Here is an 18,873-nt window from a genome sequence, read left to right as displayed (position 1 = left end):
TTGAAAAAAAAATGAAAATATTTTCAATTTCTAGTACTTTTGTGATTACGCGCCAAAAGTAATTATAAAAGAAAAGCAAATAGTTAAAGGATTGAGATTGGAGATTATAAAAATTTAGGAGTTAGCGCCATCTCGAGAGTGCTGCAAATGAAACACATGAAGAAAGAATAGAAAATAATAAGAGAAGAAAAAATAGAATATGAATTTATTTTCAATATCATTTCTTGGATATCAAAGGCAAGCTAGAATAGAAAATTAAAATTATAATAGTACCATTTCTTGAATGATTTTAGAATGATTAATGTTTTTGGAATTTACAAGATGGCGTTAATAGTCAATTTTTATTTATTTCTATCTTTTTTTCATTGTTTGCTATCTTGTCTTCTATATGTTTCATTCGCGACATTCTAAAAATGGCGCGAATTTTTGAATTTTTATTTTATTTTATTTCTATATCCTTTTCCAAGTATTTATCTTTCTTTGCGTTCTTTTTTTATTTGCTCTCTTCTATACTTGCATCTAAGAAACAGCTTCGATTCTAATTAATTTTATTTTTTTTTCTAACTTATTGATTAAAAATTTTAACAATTTTAAAAGTAGCATTTTTTTAAATTATTTATAAATAACATTTTTATAAAAAAAATTCATAAATTAATATTATTTTATGTCTTATATTGCAATAAAGAATATAATTTCTAATTTCATAAATACAATTTATATGACTATCATAAGTTTATTTACTTGAAAATAAAGATCTATAAATATAATCTAATACATAAAAATATTTATGATAGATTATAATCAAAGAAATTATTTTTAAAATTTTTTGACTTTAATAGTTTTTGTAATTAAATTCCTACAATTATAGAAAGTATTAAATATATTTTTTGCATGATTAATATTTCAAAACATGAATACAAAATCTCATTAAATATATTAGGTTAAGTCTATCTTACATCATATCTGTAATAGTGATAATATATTTTTGATTTATTGTTGATACTTTATTTGCTTATTTTTTAATATATAATAATTCTTTTTTTTAATATGTTTAATATTCATTTTTTCTATATAATTTATTAATTCAATATAAATTCCGTGACAAAACATGAATAATAATAAAATTATTGTGTAATAAAATTAGAAATTTAAATATAACCTCTATATAATCAATAATAATTATTTTTTGATATGTATACTAGTTTAAAAAATTCATTGCCAAATTTTTCTATTAATATTTTAAAAAGTGTTACAAGAAAATATACAAGTTTGACTCTAAATGAAACAGAAAATGCATTTTATCCATCTATATTGGATTTATCCTACGAAGCTAAACTTAAAAGGAAAAATGAAGAATGGCACAATAAAATTAAAAAATTAGAAACTGTAGAGGAAAAGTTAATAGGAATTAATATGCCACGTTATTATGGTTGGAAATCATTAAATTTAAAGGAAGGATTTGTACCATATAATTCATTACAACATGCTCAATATATTACACATACTCATGTTATAAACAATAATAAATTACCTGAATTTTATGATACAGTAATTACATCTGAAAAAATAAATGCTTTAGTACAAATTATTAAACAGAATATAGAAAATATTATCATTTTTGAATATAATCATAGATTGTAAGTATAAATTATTAAAATAATAATAATTAAAAATAATTTATATAATAACTTATAATAATAAAAATAATTTTTTTTTAATATAATATTATTTTATTAATAAAATTATATTTTATAAAGTTAAAAATATTTATAAAAATTATTTATAAAATTAATTTGATTATAATATTATTGTAAATTCATATTATAGAAAAAAACAAGAAATAACGGAGGAAGTGGATACAAAAAAAGAAAAATTATTGCAAAATGATATTACAAAGGCACTTGTTTTTCAAATCAATCGAATAATATTAGCTGTTTTATCTTCAACTACACCACATTTATTAGAAACTGAAATAGATTTTGAACCAAGAGTGGAGGCATTTTGGTTTGCAGGTGGTATAGAACACCAACATTTATCTAAAATACCAAAAGTGAAGTCAGAATTTCTAAAAGAACGTCTACGTAGTGCAGTTACTATACCTGTCCAATACGTTGGTTCTCCAATTTTACAATTAAGACATCAATTTCCTTTAAGAGAGATTTTTTCTCTAAATCAATCTTTGAATTCAGAATTACTTATTCCTGAATTCAAATTTAATCCTAGAGTTCTAGGTTATAAATTTTCATATAAACATGCAACTTGTATACCTGGTTTTTGGCCTGGCGATCCTTCTGAATTTGGTTTATTATCATACCATAATATAAATGATTTAACTTTTAATTTCTTACCTTTAAGTGAAGAAGCAATTACTGTACAAGCTATCTATGCATCTTATAGTTGGTTATTATCACAGGCTTGTTATCAAGGTATTAGCTTAAGTAAAAAATTATTTTTTTTAAAACAAAATTATTTTTATATAACTATATTTTTATTATAACTATTTTAACAAACAAATATGCATATATTTTATAATTTTTTTTTTTTTTAATTTTTAGGTTTTTCAACAGTTAATGATATAACATATCCATTAGTGTCACAAACAATTTTAACAAATGGTCAATACTGGTCATTTTGTGTTTATCAATTGAATACTACATTAGTCCATTCAGAATATGCAGATAATAATCTAACACGTAATATATGTTGGATAACACAACCAATGATGTTGTTTGATAAAGTGGAGAATGGAAAAATTTATGGATTTAATGAAGATGTTTTAAAACAATTGATCACATTTTATATGAATGCACCTGTAAAAAAGAATGAAAATATGAAACCATATTTAGGTGATTCTATAAAGTATCTTGCTGATATTACTGATATTGAGCGAAGAATATGGCTAGAAAAATTATTTAAATATTTAATGTCAAATAGACCAAGACATTTGTAAGTATTTAAACATATGAATATTTAACTACATTAATCAATTTTACAAATTTATTATAAAATTTAAGATTAATTATATATATCATTATGTAAAATACCACTCGCACGTGTAAAATATATATAAATTTCTTTTTTATTCTTATAGCAAAATACCTGAAATGTACCATTGGCAAAAAATTTATTTAGTTGACAATAAAACTCGTTTCTTGGAAAAGAAACGTGATCCATGGCAATTTGGTTATAAACCTTATAAACGAAGATTAGATGATCATAAACCAGTTTATGTTCCAAAATGTTTAAGAGAGAATCCCAAAAAGAAAAAAATAGGCCGTTGGGCAAAATCATATTATCCAGATGCATAAAATGTTAGATTTTATATTTACATAAATATTGTTAACAAAAGCATTTGTAATTTATCAATATATATTTATCAATATATATTATATCAATACATAAATTAAATTTTAATCAATTTATTAATTATTTTCTTTTTAATATGTAATTATAAGTTGAATATCATATAACGTGAAGAAATTATATAATAAAATTATATAACATCGTTAAAATAATTTTAAAATGAATTCGTTATAATGATATATATTTAATTTTTTAAAATCATTTTCTCTTTCTTAATGCATAATAATATTATTGCATAATATTAATGCATAATAACATTAAGCAATTAAACAAAGTTAATTAACAGTGTTAAGATAGATTATTTTATACAAAATATTCTAAATACAATTTAAAAGAAATTATTTTATTTTTTTTATTTTTTTATAATAATCTTATAAGATATTTTATTTTTTTTATTTTTTTATATAATATTATAAGATATCTAATTTATTATTTAAATTCTTATATAAGAATTTGACATAAAATATATAAAAGCATTTATGTTTATAAAAATGCTTATAAAATATTTCTATTTATTTTATTTATTTTATTCTATTTGATTTTTATTGCTTCTTCTTCCTACTTTAATCGTGATTTAGATTAAAGTAATATTAAAAAAATTTTTATTATTTATATTTTAAAGTATTCATAGACTGCGGAGATAATTCCAAGCAAAGTTTATTATCTTTTTGCAAATCCTTTAGAATTATACGTTTTGTAGAAGTGGCCCTAAAAAATAATAAAAAACTAATAAAATATCAATAGCTGCTACGTACGACTGTGTAAAGAAAGAAATTTATAATTGAAATAAGTATTTCATTATTTTATACTCTACAATTATGCAATAGAAAAATAAATTTTTTGTTACCCATTGTATAATACAACAACCGTTTCTCCCGAAGGTGTAAGAAAAGCTGTAGAGTTGACCGAATTATTATCAGTAATAGAAATTCGGAAAGAACCTCTATCAACGAATCTGCTAACGTGTTTGATAGCATAATACAAAGGTTGTTTATAAAATTCATCGGTTTCTGGATTTACGATAATAGGAGCGTCGAGTTTGTTATTAGTAACGGTTGGTCCACCAGTTTTATCCAGAACCATATTCCAATCTACCCATCCAACTGACCAATGATTCATGTACTTAACATAAAATATGTTATTTATAATTTAACAATGTATTTAATAATTAACAATTTTTCAAATAACTAATTTTTAAGAAATTTTTAATAATATTATAATAAAATTCTCTCACATCTATTATGCTTAAAATATATTTTTCGCCTCTCTGCCATGCTTCTGATTTAAGTTTACTGCTAGAAGTCCATATTGAATCAACTAAATGATTAAAAAAAATAAGATAATTAAAAGTTTCTATACATATTTGTTTTATAATTATAGATAATTATTCCTTTATTGAAATTTGAGCGTAAGAACTTACATATGGATGCTTCGGTCATAAGAATAAATTTGTCAGGAAATTTCTCGTGTATATAATCTACGACAGTTACAGGATAAATTAAATCTTGATACCAATGTACACCTATTCCAGCAATATATTTTCCTCCAATCTTAATCGCTGTTTCGACATATTCGATTATTTTGTTTCTGTTATCGTCGTAAGTTAAAAGTAACGTTTTATTAAACGGTGATGATGCCAAAGTCGGGCCGAAATAGTTAGCAATCCAATTAGCCTGTGTTTCAGGTATCCATGTCATACTAATATTTGAATCGTTGATCATAAAACCGAGTAACGGTTCATTGCTAGGTGTAATTCCCCATATATCAAGACCGTTTCTTTTATATTTATCCAAAAATTTAATCAAATAATTAACGTAGGTTTCGTAGTGTTCTTCTTTTAAATAAGCTAATCAATCAATAATTATAAAATTTATTATAATAAATTTATAGATGTTAATTAAATAAAGAAAAAAAAAAGAATTTGTTCTATCACTTTTTTTTTTAACTTTCTAAACTTTAATTTCAAAACGTTATTATCATACGTACTGATATTGTTGTCGAATTGTTTCATCCACAATGGGGCACTCCATGCAGCGGCGAACAATAATACTTCAGGATTTAATTCAATAGCTAATTTTGCATATGGTATCTTGTAATTGTAATCTTCCGGTGCAAGGGAAAAGTTTTTTAACAAAGTATCACCGGGAACATCGTCGTACGTGTAAATTCTTGTAGAGAAATCGGTGCAGCCAATAGGTACACGGCCCAATGTATATCTGCTTCCTTTTTTCGGATCATAATACGCTCTAAACAATTTAAAAATCGTGTATTTTAAGTATCAAATTATCATGCATTTCCTTTAACCTTTTAAGCAGAGATCGAATTACCGAATCAATTGATTCTGAGTAGCTCGACTGAGTTTCGCTATGTTTATACCAGTGGCATCGGTAAATGCGCCCCCAAATCCAATTATCTTTTGATATTTTTTCTTACTGTCTACGGTGATTGTTGTATCCGCGTCGAAGTTCTCACAACTGTCAAACTTTATTTCTGACACCTTCATTCGCAGCCCTTGCTTATTTGACACGTACCAATAGGAATTACCTTCCGTAGGTACTTCCGGACTATTATCCGGTATACCATCGCAATATGTCGCATTGCAGACACACGCGATTATTTCGTCATCTACACGGTAAGGCACACAATCGTTTGCGATACCTATAATTAATTGAAATGATCGTAATTTAATTCAATTAATTTGAAAAATTAGTTTGAAAAATTAATTTAGTAAATAATGTATATATCGGTTGGATGCAAGAAAGATGATTTCAAGATAATTCAGGCTTACTCGATATATTGGTCGATAAAGTCTTATTTTTAAGAGTGATTTTAAAAATATGATTTTTCTAAAAATATATTTTCTTATATTTATTATATTATATTATATTATTAGACATTATTAGACATATAATTGAATTATATTTGACTCACTTTGTTTGAAGAAAAAGGAAATTATAAATAAAAGTGTAGTCCAGACGTCTTTGGTGTTCATTGCTAAAAAACGAATTTATGAGGAAAGAATTGTAACTAATGTATAATTACCTAGATGTTTTCTTTTATACTTTTTCGAATGAAAATAAAGTAAAACTGATATGCTATTCATATAAGTGATATATTATCTGTATTTGTATGTTGTCTATTATTTCTTATCTTTATAATAATGTTTGTTAAACAAAATAAATATAGAAATTTATCGATATTAACGAACTAATAAAGTATTATTTGTTTTACAATTTAAAGTATTTACACATTTTTATAATATTATACAAAGTCTGGAATTATATTTATATAACTTAATGAAATGGAAATAATACAAACGCAAAATACAAGTGGCAAAGTGTAGTTAATTTAAAAAAAGAATTAAAAAATTTATCTACTAGAAGAATTAAATAAATTTTTTAAAGTATATTTCTGTAATTTATTTAAAATATTATTTAAAAGTGTATTTTTTTTTATTTCAATTCATCATTTAAGATTAATTTTCCTCAAAAACTGACATATTTCTAATGTAAATTGGGCAGTTATCTATCTTCTATTAATGATCTTCAAAATATTTGCAAAAAATCAATGAAGAAGAAAAAAAAATTGACATAAGAAAAGAATATATTAAAATTTGCGATAAGAAATGTTGAATTATATTTAAAATTTGAAGTGAATAATTTTTAAAAATAAAAATTATTGAAACAAAATACACAAAAAAGCTTTCTTTTTATATTTTTAATATATATAATAAGTGAAATTACTATAATCATAAAATGCAAGATATATTTAAATATGTGATTATATTTGAATCATTTACTGTTACTACTTACAGGAAAGCATTGAATTAATTAATTGAATAATCGATTCTCGATTAACATAATTTCATAAATGTCGAACTTACCATGCAAATTTTTCTTTTTTTTCTTTTTTTTTAAAAGTTTTTTTTTTTTTAAAGTAATTGCTAATACGTGTAACGATATCTAAGATATTTATTTACTCAACTGATCGATATCTTAATTGATAAAAAACAACATAAAAAAAAAAACTTTTAAATTTGTGCTTTGAATCGTGTTGATAATCGTAAAATGAAAAGCGAATTATTGAATAGAAAATTCAGAGATCGTTCTCTGAATTTTAATTGAATTATAATTGCAGAGGGCGAATTGTAGGCAATATTCGCAGACAAATATTTATGTACGAATCTATAAATTATTTTCACAAAAGAAAATGCCAAATTTATTTATATGCACCTTAACGTGTATATATTGTGATTATTGGGATATTTTCATGATATACAAAAAATACATTGTTTGAATATTATTATTATTTATTAGAACAAAGTTTTATTTTAGTTAATTAATTTTATTTCAATAAACATAATAATAATACATTTTCTCATTTATTATTTATAATTATTTATAATTTTATTTTACATTTTTAACATAATAGAATTTATAATATATTTCATTGGTTGTTTTTGATCTTCATTTCATACGAGCATTCTAACCTATTTGTTGTAAATTACAGTATTCATAGAATGTGGAGGTAATTCCAAACAAATATAATCTTCAGTTGCCACATCGTTTAGAACCACATTTGTTTTTTCATCATTGCTGAAAAGCAAGATAATTGTTATAAATTGTTACGCACTTTTGTGTCGATTGCAAATAATTGAAAATAAATTCTCATTTACTCGTTATACGCAACAACCACAATTTCGTTCGAAGGCGTTATAAAGGCTGCGGCTTTAATTTCAATCGTATTGGTGATGAAAATCCTGACCGATCCTCTGTCGACGAATCTGCTGTAATGCTTAAGAGCGTAATACATTGGTTGTTTATAAAATTCATCATTTTCCGGGTTTACAATAATGGGCGAGTCGACGTTATTATTGATATAGGTTGGTCCACCATCTTTGTTCAAAGCTATATTCCAATCCACCCATCCAATTCCCCAATGATTCATATACTTGAAAATAGATTATATTTGTTATAAGTAAAAATTGTTTATATTAAGACTAGATAATAATATCCTTTCTCCTTAAAAATGTTCATCATTATAACTATTTAATCACTTTACCTGTGTTATACTTAATATATATCTTTTTCCTCTTTCCCATGATCCCAACACAACCTTTTTTTCCAATGGAAAAGATCCTGTACAAGAATATTTTTTATGAGAGAAATTCATTGATTATATCGACAGACATTTGCGAGATCAATTTGTATTTTTTTTTTTTGTATATACTTATTCGAATATTTTAAAAGAATGTTCTTATAATTAATTAAATTAATTAAATTGATTAAAGTAATTTATGAATATATATCTTACCTTCACTTGCTTCGGTCATCAACATTTTTTTACCAGGAAAATTATTGTGCGTTTCATCTAATACTTCCGGTGGAATCAATACATCCGCGTACCAATGTATGGCTATGCCGTAAACATAATTTTTCGCAATTTTATTTTTAAAGATCTTGTCGACGAACCAAGGTAATCCTATTCTTTGATCGTCCAGAACAAAAATTCGTGTGGCGTTGTATTCGGAATTTGCCAAAGTTGGACCCAAGTTGTTAGCGATCCAATCGCCAACCAGCTCTGGCGTCCATCCCATACTGTTAAGACGCTCAAAAGGAACATAAGCATCGAATGGCTCGTTTCCAGTTGAAACACCCCATATATCTATTCCATTCTTTTTATATTCATCTAAGAATTTCAATATGTAATTGGCATAAGTCTGGTAATATTCGGTCTTCAAGAAACCTGTGTTTCAAAAGAAACAAGTTGTATTCAGCGTTCGGAAAACTTACTCAAAACGTGGTATTTATTTTAGAAGAAAAAAGGATCTATATATATATACTTTCTTAACTTACCAAATCCATTGATTCTGTGATTAGTTTTCATCCATGTCGGGGCCGACCACGCGGCGCTAAAGAATCTTAAATCGGGATTCAATTCGACTGCTTTCCTCGCGTACGGTATCTTATACTCGACATCTTCAGGAGCAAGCGCGAAATGTTGCAACGTCGCATCACCATCGTAATCGTCCAATGTATAGGCTCTCGTAGAGAAGTCAGTTCCTCCTATTGGTATACGGCCTAACGTATATCTACTTCCATTTTTCGGATCGAAATACGCCCTATAAAACAAGTTAAACACAGGTCTCGTGACTCGTTGCACACTTTACTTTTATTTTATTGTATATTTATCGTTCGTATAACCAATTTATTTTTATCCAAATCGAATAAGTGATAATATTTCACCATCGATCCGTTATATTACCTGATTAATTGATCCTGAGTAGCCTCGCTCAGATTCTTGATATTCATTCCCGCAGAGTCGGTAAAAGCACCACCAAAACCGAGGATCGTTTGATATCTTGTCGAGGTATCGATGTTCAGAGTTAAAGATTCATCGTTTTGACAACGGCCGATCTGTCCTTTTGACAAGCTCAGCCTGAGGCCATCTCTGCTCGATACGTACCAGTGAAAAGTACCTTTCTCTGGACTTTTCGGCTCTGGTTCCGGTGTGTTGTCGCAATAAGTCGAGTTGCAAACGCATACGATATTATTTGTCCCGAAACTTCGTGGCACGCAGTCGTTTGCAACACCTGTTGCGGTTCATGTTTCGTGAATATATTTTGATATTTGCGCGCATTTTAATCGGGAGATTTTTTTTTTAATTTTCTTAATTTTTTGATTTTTAACGATTGATTGAAATCATGCGGGAGAGAAAAGAAAGGGAAGGAATATTTTAAGAAACGATATTGTAAAATTGATCGAGTATTTACTTTTATTCGTTGCAGCGGACAGGATTACGACCAACAACGCTGCCTTCCACATAATTTTCCGATTTCTGAAACAAATAACTCGTAATAATTTTCGAATTTGAGATGTATCGAGATTTATTATAGAATCGATATTAGGGAATGGGCGTGTGAATAGATTAGGAAAGAAATAGATTCGATTAAAGAATTGGAAGGCATCGTCTTTCTTTCTTTTTTTTTTCCTTGCATTCTGCATATCATCGTTGCGTTAACAATAAATATAGATACGATAAACACTAAATAGGAACATTTTTGAAAAATGTAGAAAAAAAACATAAGAAAGAAGTTGATTGAAAATAAAAAATTGCATATTCATAGGAGGTCTTACATATTTTGAATATTATTTACATCACACTCTTTCTTATATATAACAAATTAATAAGAACAATAAAAAAATTCTTTTCCTGGAAGAAAGATTATAGATCGATTTTATAAAAATAGATACGATGTATCGATCAAAAATGTTACATTTACAAATAAAATCATATAATAATATCGAACAAAAGAAGTTGAATGATTCCTTTCGCTGGACTTCTTGCCACGCACAAATACAATATTTATATAATAATAATAATAGATAGCAGATAAGTTAAAATAGAACGAATAAGAATAAATTTAGAGATGATTCACTTATGATTGTTTTTCATTAATTTATTTATTTATATTTCGGAAAATTTTGGAAGAAGAAAGAAACATAAAAATTGGTATACAAAAATATATAAGCTTCAATTGCTTGATAAATTAAATCGATTTAACTTTTCGTATATCAAGTCTCGTTACAGTAATCTCTCTTCTTTAAATTTAAAAATTTTTGACACTTCATATTTGTATCGATAAACGTTAAAAAATAAATTTAAACGTTTATTTATTCATTTTGAAATGAATATGAAATTTTTTGATTTATCGATGACATTTATTAAATACGGTGACGTTATAATTAAATAAAATAAATCGATATCGAAAGTTTTAATAAGAATTCTTGCGAAAGATCAACAATAGCAACGTATGAGATAATTGAAAGATTATCGATCCCACGTACACAATACGAATAAACTTTTACAATTTTTCCAGCCACGCCACAAAAATATTAAAAACGTTGATTTGAATTAACATTGACAGACTCGACTATTTCTTGAGTCATGAAGTTTGACCGATCACTGTAAGTTTCTGCCGCATTTGGCGGTATACATATACCAAATTATCTATGTAATAAATACAATACGTCATTCAACGCTATTCTGATAAGTTAAAATTTTTTCATTTGCCTTCGAAGTTATTTATTATTTATAGAAATTATTATTATATAAAATTGACATACGTTGATACTCGTTTTTATTCGGCACTGTTATTTTATTGAATTTTTGGTAACCGAGTGAAAATAAATCGAAAATAAGAACGCCTGCAAGAGGAAATAATTGAAAAATGGGATTGCAATATATTTATAATTAATATGGTAGAAGAATAGTATAAATTTCACGTGGAAATAAATTAGGTTATAACCGGATATTACGTGTTAAAAAAAACTTAACTTAATGTTGAACGAATGAAAATCAATAACGAAAAAAAAAAAAATGAGTCATTGTGACGTGTAACGTCGCGTTATATTATATAATTGTTGATAATAGAAACTATTAGTAATTGAGACTTTGAGGATACTCCATTAAGGCAACACGTGGGACGAACGAGGGAAACGCTCGCCGTGCTCAACGACGAGATCGATTTTAATAGTGGTATAAAATTTACATTTTGGTCGAACGATCGACAAAATTACCAAGCTTTTCAACTAGTTTCTCTGAAATAAAGTCGAACGCAACGAAAATGGAGGATTTCCAGTCAAAGTCGGTTCGTTTCCAATCCGACGTCTATTAATCCTCATTAAGGCGTATTGTGTTTCCAAAAAAAGAAAAAAAAAAATCCGTATTTTCGTTTTTTTAATTCGATATCGTACCAGTATACATTTCCTTTATCTATTCTAATTATTAATGGTTCGATCATAAATTATATAACTTTTTTACTCGTTTATTTAAAACATTGTAAAAAAATTATATGATTAAAGTTCAAAAAACAAATTTGCATATAATTATCTTTTGAAAAAGTTTTTAAAAGAAAATTATATTTTAACAAAAAAAAAAATTGTATTATCTTAATATTTCTTCGTTAAATGTTATATTTTATCTTATTTATATTTTTTTATAATTATTTACATATAAGAATCGTTTTATCGATTTCTTGGAAATAAGTTGAATAATTGTTCGAAACAATTATTTATTTTTTTTTTTTTTCATTTTTTTCTTTTTCATTATCGTTTTTTTTTTTTTCATTTAGCGAAATACGAGGAATTATATCCCGTGTAAAAAATCGACGAACGACGGTAAGCTCTTATCAAGAATTTTTCGATAGATTTAATGTAACGATCTGTTACAGAGGAGAGAAGTATCGTGGTTGGTCGTCTGAGCGGTGGATCACGGATAAATTGGAAAACAAGGCCGTGAGGACAGTTTGTCAGTGCTATTCGATCCCGTTCGGAAATAGTGGTGCGAACTAGACGGTGAAATCCCTTCGAAATTACTTGTTCTCAAGAGCTGAAGAATCGAGTAACACTGAACGTGCGTTCGATATAAGAATCATTCTTAAAAATATCGAGGAGTCGTCTTCCACATCATCCACATATGTCAGTCGTAAAATTATTCGGATCAAGAAAGTTGTATCGTGGTAACATTTTAGACGTAAATTATTTTTCCTGCTCTTTCGATCTTCATATCAAGGATTTAAGATTTTTAAATATCTTGTTAAATATCCTCGTCTATTTTTATTAGATTAAATGTATTAATTAAATGTCAAGGGGATCGCAAGTTTAATCTCGCGTTGGACGGTGTATGGAACATCGTGAAGTGGTGTAGTTATGCAAATCGGTAGCGAAACTTTTTAATGAAAATTTGTAATTTCGAATTTTCTAAGAACTCTAAACTTTCGAGATGCGATGAAAATGTTAATCAAACGGTGTCTCGGTGTTTCAGCGGGATATCCAACGCCTGTTGTGACTTGCTGTTTGCATTTAAACGTAGCTATTCAGACAATCTTTGTTCGTTTTAATGCAGTGATACTATTTCTATACTTTGGAAATCTTTTTAGAGAATGGATTTTATTTCAGCACAAGCTCATTCGATAAATCAATTTATAATTGTAATTACGTATATCATTATACGTATATCCAATCATTTGCAAGGAATTTACGATTAAAAAAGGATTATCGAGCGAGGAAATAAAATGGCAAAAATAATACTCGAGTTTATTAAAAATATTATGTTTACGATTAATGTCTTTTTACGAATGTTCTTAATTTTGTTCTTTTCCTTGACAATTTCCTCGACGCATTTTCCAGATTCTATTGTTTATGAGAGAAGAGAAAGAGAAGAGAATACTGCCGTGGGAATATTATCGCGCGAGATCAGAATTGTCGGCAACTACGATACTCTACCTCCTCTGTCGCTAAAATGGCGAATTTCTATGGAGAGAATACATGACGTCACATTATCTTCATATACCACTGCGTCACGTGACATGATGCTTAGTTTTGACTGGTCACGTGATATACCTTTACCTAATACAGCAGCGAGAGCAAATAATACAACGTCAGTCGGTTTTAATGATAGAAGACGTACCGTGCTTGTTTAACAATGTTACTCGCAACATTTTTATCTTATAAATTGTTGAATTTATAGTTAAAGTTAATTAGTGAGATAGATTAATGATCAGTTAATTATAACTTATTTAATTTTTGCTAGTATACGTTCCAATCCATGTGACACGATGCGACGTTTGACTTTGATGGAAACCTGATATACTTCTGTCTAGCGAAGCAGTGGGAACGAAGTAATAATATATTTTTTTTTTAATAGTAGAGGGGATGATGTTTGATCTGATAATTTTTTTTGGAAAAACTAACTTATTGTTTAGCATATCGTTCGACGTATTACATAATGATCAATAAAACGAACCGAACAATAACAATTTAATTTTTGTTTATTCCATTATCGATACGGTACGATATATGATTTTAATAGAAGTCTCGTCACGTGATTTAGCGATAGAGGGACTATCGTGCAATTTTGTTCAAAACTTTTTTACCTAACGCGTCATTCCGCGCTTTACATAATAATTAATATCAATTAGTCGACCAATGATGAGTTAATAGCCAATAATAATTTCATTTTTTATTTATTCAATGACACAACGCGATGTGTTTAGCTTTAGAAAGAAGATTGGTCACTAATGTATCTCTATTTAAGTTAGCAGTGGGGGCAAAATAATCTAACAGAGTCACTTAATGGTAGAAGGAATAGCATACTCATCCAATAACTTTGCTTAGAAATTTTATGTGACGCATTGTTCCGAACTTTATCGCAATTATTAGTTAAAGTCAATCAGCGGTCAAAATCAATTAGCAATCGATATTAATTTATATAATTTTTTTATTTGTTTCGATATATGTTCTAACGATGTAATATTTGATTTTAGAAATCTGGTCACGTGATATATCTCTGCCTAATCCAGTAGAACTATTTTTAGTAATAGAATGGCAACTTTGCTTAGAATTTTTTTGCCATCGTTGTTTTACTCAATGATCACTCAGCAATCAATAATAATTTAATTATCTTGTTTCAGTATATGGAGATTGATTTTACAAAGATGTGGCTACGTATACGTTGTTAGGTTATAATTTTATATCGATCGAAAAACATAAATATAAGCGAGATTAATAAAAATAAGGAGAAGAACAGACAAGATACGAATAAGTAAGTATCTCAACATCTTTCAAATTCAAGAGATAAGAAAAGACTGCATAGATCGATGACATTTATAAGAATAAGTCGGTACTTTACTCTGCCAGGATGAAATTAAATTCAACCAAGATAAATGGGAGCGCTAAGCGTGCTTCGCTTCGGTGAACATGTGAAATGTAAATTAGTTTGAATTAAGGTGGAGTTCACTGGTCAGGCTTCTATTAAATGTATAAATACGCGTGGCCGGTTTCCAGCGGCTGCGATTCGTGTTTCGTGTCGCGTTACCAGCTGCGACACTGTTTCTAATTAAATGATACGCTCTTTTAACAAATCGTTGGAATTCATTTTTGTTTCCGATTGAGGTTAAGTGAATAATTTAAATAATTATGGTTATATAGATAATTAAATAATCGTGATTGTATGGAGCAATAATTACAATTATATGATACTTGTAAATATAATATTTTAAATATGATTTTGCATATTTTGATAATGATGTTGAATGTATTCGTTTTCTCTTTTATTATAATCAGAATATGAAATGAATAATTCGAAATATTTAAAGATCGTATATTGATTTTTTTAAATTGTAACAGTATTAATTGTATTGATTAGATTAGATTAGATATGTAAAACGATAGTTAATATAAATTAAAATTTAAATTAGTCAACTGTTATTAAAGGTCTGGTCGTCGAGATTGCTGAAAGTATATCGTGCAAGTTTCGTGCTCAAGTTTGATGTAAAAAATTCTAGCAAGTGGACACTATATGTATGTATATATATATATATATACACATATACCATGTTATGTACAATATTTTCATCACAAGTATAAGAATACATACGTGGCTCTTTTTATTAATTTTTTGCATAGTGTGGAATTCATTATCCACGTATCTCTTCGTTCGATCAAAAATTTAATTTTCAGATCGTATCTACGTACGTAAGAAATGTGTTTTGATCATTTTTTCGGAATATATCGATAGAATGAAAATATATTTTTATCATAACCTCGCTTATTCATCAAACCAACAATTTCCATTGCTCCTACCAGAACTTTTAAATATTAAAACTAATTTCGAATATAATATATACAATGATCTTTTTATGTATGTCAATAAATTAATCAAGTGTCGAACTTTTATTACCTTCGATTCGTGAATAAAATAAAAGAAACTTCACTTTAGAAAAAAAGTATAAATTTCGTAATATGACGTACACGATCTTTTATTTTTTTTTTTCTTTTTTTATTTCATACAGTACTCCTGTTAGTAAGAGCTTTTCGTAGGATTTTGTAATATTTCCTGGTCACGTTCGGGTTATGCATGAACTTTAAAAAGTGGCGCTTTCGTGCTTACGGAATATTAAAGTCATTCATATTTACCAGCGAGTGGATACTGTAGACACGTAATAACGCACTGTCTTCTTCTTCTTTCTTTTTCCCTCTTTTACTTTCGTTCCTCCTGAAATTATCGTCCCTTCCTGCTCGTTTCGCGTATTCACCGTAAGATGACGCCACTTCCGATGTTCGGACTCATTGCTGGGCCATTCTCCCTTCTGATTCTGGCCTATGAATATGAATTGCGTCAATTACGCGGACATGATCCAACTCGTTAACTACCGAGCGTTTGAAAAATAAGAAACACACGATTTTATTTATATATATCAATGTTGAATTAAAATCTACAATTTAATTTAATTATTCTGGCTTATAACATCCCATTTGAGATACGGAAAAAATGGATGTATTGTTTCTTTCGATCTTCAGGATATCTATATCAATAGATTCTCCTCGAAAGGATTGCAAAAAAATTTTTTTTATCAATTTCCTTTCAAGGAAAGATGGGAGAAAAATGATAAATAATAAGTGTTTTTCACGATACTTTATACAATATCGTAAAAAGAGAGAAGAAAAGAGAGAAAGTTAAAGCAAAGTGGACATTATGCCACGAGGCAATATAACATATAAACGTGGAATTTTTAACAAGTTCCATTGTGCGATTTCAAAGGCGGTGAAAGAGTGTATGCAACGTATATACGTGGCGTTCTCGATCTCGCGGATCCAACTATTCCTAATGGATGCAGGACGCATCTATCATCCCTCGTCATCAACGTCAAAATTCTGGCCAAACACGGCAGCCATCGTCTCGCCACTGAATACCGACTACTGAATACAAAAGAGCAGCTGACGAATGGCAGACTACTTTCCGCCATCCTCTTTCGGCCTTCTCTTCTCGGCCTGTACACGGACGCTCGTTATTCGGAATTACTCATTTATTCAGGCGAATTTTTATTTCTCCTCTCGACCGTTTGATTTCTTTCTTTCCCTTCTTTTCGTTTTAATTTTTATTTCCAACTTGAAATCGACGAGAAGAAATGTTTAAGAAATGTTTAAGAATTTTAACGTATTATTAAAATTGCTCGTTAAACGAGTAATAACGAACTAACGAAGTTTGAAAATTTTAGTATGAAATTTTCGTAATTTTCAATGTCCTTGTTCCAGCCGTTTTTTACACGAAGCAACGTTGTTCGAAGAACGTTTGCGTCGATTTTTATTAATCTTTAAAATGAGTTGCAAGACAGGCACTTCTCGTTATCGGGATTAATTATCGGGGATAAAAGAAAAAAAAGAAACGTAATTGCGCGCGTTAATTGCGATGTGAAGGAAGATTTTTTTCAAGATAAGCAAAAGAATAAGATACTGTGCGATTTGAATTTTATTACTTATTTTATTCGAATGCGTTGTATGCGCGCAATACAAAGCTAAAGAATATATAAATTAAGCAAAAACATTAGCGTCGATGAGAATTTGGAGGATATTAACTAAAGTTTGAGCTAGAAGAACTGCCGACACGTTGGCACCAGCTACGATAGATGAAACCAAACTGTTGATTTGGGAAACGACCTAAGAATAGATCAGGTAATTTTATTGATTTTTTTTTTTTTTAAATTCACATTTAAAAAAAAATCGTATTCAAATCGTACTTACATCTACATTCGACTCGGCCTTGGCACTGATCGATGTTTTGGCGGACACATCGCTGACCAACTGTTTCGATTAAAAAAAAAAATTTCGTTAGATTCAAAGATCATCGAGTGACGAGAAGAAAGGGAAAACTGCGATATTCGAACAAATATAATTCTTCTTCCAAATATCGAACGTGAATCGAAAATTTAAAAATGATCAAGGAAGAATATTTTCTCAAAAATATGGAATATCGTTATCAAATGAGATAGTGGATAAGTAGATAAAGCAAAGTAAATTATATGAATTTAAAAATTCGTGTGGACGAATGAAAACTTTCGATAACCGGTAGGATATTTTAAACGCTAGGGGAAACTAGATGCAGCTCTCGAGAGACACGAGTCAACTAATTGGTCGAAAGAAAGCCTTGGACGTATAATGAGACAACTCTCGCAGCAGAGAGTTTGAAGAGAACGGCAACAGAGTAGCATAAAGGGAAGGAAATAATGAAATAGTTAACGAAACGATTAATCAAGATATTTTTACGTGTAAAATGTTCGAAATTAATGTAAATAAGCGATGGAGTAAAATATGAATATTTACCATGGCTACGCAGAAGGCAGCTAGGACGACGACAGCAATGATTTTGCTCATTTTGATTTGTGTGTTGTTTGGAATTGCTTCTAGAAAGCTCGGTTCGATCTGAATCTCTATTTACTGTTTCAAACTGTTTCGGCGGTTTATATACTAATTCCTATCTTTTTTATAACGTCATCACGAATTTGGTCAATTTATCTTTGTCAAAATATTATTTACTGGATATATTTTTAAAGGAAATAAAATAATCGTTTTTCCTATTTCGTTTGAGAGGTTATTAATCAAGCAAATGCAATATATGTAATACACGTGATGTGTTTGTTAATAATTTTTAGAAGGAAAACGGAATTTTATA

The 18,873-nt window shown here is 28.1% G+C and overlaps 4 protein-coding genes across 9 annotated transcripts in view; 1 reads left to right on the top strand and 3 right to left on the bottom strand.

Moving 5' to 3' along the window:
* The first annotated feature begins 159 nt into the window (after positions 1-159).
* Positions 160-3,414, top strand: LOC108003237 (large ribosomal subunit protein mL65). The gene is made up of 4 exons (XM_017065380.3): positions 160-1,637; positions 1,828-2,426; positions 2,556-2,946; positions 3,092-3,414. Exons 1-4 carry the CDS (start codon positions 1,192-1,194, stop codon positions 3,306-3,308), a joined length of 1,653 nt encoding a protein of 550 aa, XP_016920869.2. The 5' UTR covers positions 160-1,191; the 3' UTR covers positions 3,309-3,414.
* Positions 3,415-3,685: 271 nt separating this feature from the next.
* On the bottom strand, positions 3,686-6,603 carry LOC108003239 (putative glucosylceramidase 4). Its single transcript, XM_017065381.3, has 7 exons — positions 6,295-6,603; positions 5,691-6,021; positions 5,350-5,609; positions 4,784-5,209; positions 4,598-4,680; positions 4,211-4,485; positions 3,686-4,071 (listed from the first exon to the last, which is right to left on the bottom strand). The coding sequence occupies exons 1-7, from the start codon at positions 6,353-6,355 to the stop codon at positions 3,969-3,971; spliced, it is 1,539 nt and encodes a 512-aa protein (XP_016920870.2). The 5' UTR covers positions 6,356-6,603; the 3' UTR covers positions 3,686-3,968.
* Positions 6,604-7,686: 1,083 nt separating this feature from the next.
* The window catches only part of LOC108003248 (lysosomal acid glucosylceramidase), a 29,283-nt gene continuing 18,096 nt past the window's right edge, over positions 7,687-18,873 (bottom strand). For 2 of the 6 annotated variants that reach the window (XM_062076582.1, XM_028669435.2), the window contains exons 2-8: positions 10,136-10,200; positions 9,628-9,955; positions 9,219-9,484; positions 8,677-9,108; positions 8,425-8,501; positions 8,039-8,313; positions 7,687-7,958 (exon numbers count right to left, since the gene is read on the bottom strand). In XM_062076582.1, coding sequence (XP_061932566.1) covers positions 7,853-7,958; positions 8,039-8,313; positions 8,425-8,501; positions 8,677-9,108; positions 9,219-9,484; positions 9,628-9,955; positions 10,136-10,187 — 1,536 coding nt within the window. In that variant the 5' untranslated portion in view covers positions 10,188-10,200 and the 3' untranslated portion in view covers positions 7,687-7,852. Of the gene's footprint in view, positions 7,959-8,038; positions 8,314-8,424; positions 8,502-8,676; positions 9,109-9,218; positions 9,485-9,627; positions 9,956-10,135; positions 10,201-11,210; positions 11,366-13,942; positions 14,018-16,340; positions 16,429-18,873 lie in introns of those variants that run through there. The other 4 variants (XM_062076581.1, XM_028669436.2, XM_017065397.3 and 1 more) reach the window with 4 other exon arrangements.
* LOC108003250 (apisimin) lies at positions 17,656-18,667 on the bottom strand. Its single transcript, XM_017065401.2, has 3 exons — positions 18,525-18,667; positions 17,946-18,005; positions 17,656-17,861 (listed from the first exon to the last, which is right to left on the bottom strand). Exons 1-3 carry the CDS (start codon positions 18,573-18,575, stop codon positions 17,736-17,738), a joined length of 237 nt encoding a protein of 78 aa, XP_016920890.1. The 5' UTR covers positions 18,576-18,667; the 3' UTR covers positions 17,656-17,735.

This window comes from Apis cerana, linkage group LG6 (assembly GCF_029169275.1).
Source record: "Apis cerana isolate GH-2021 linkage group LG6, AcerK_1.0, whole genome shotgun sequence".
Lineage (NCBI taxonomy): Eukaryota > Metazoa > Arthropoda > Insecta > Hymenoptera > Apidae > Apis > Apis cerana.
This window is presented reverse-complemented; position numbering and strand designations above follow the sequence as displayed.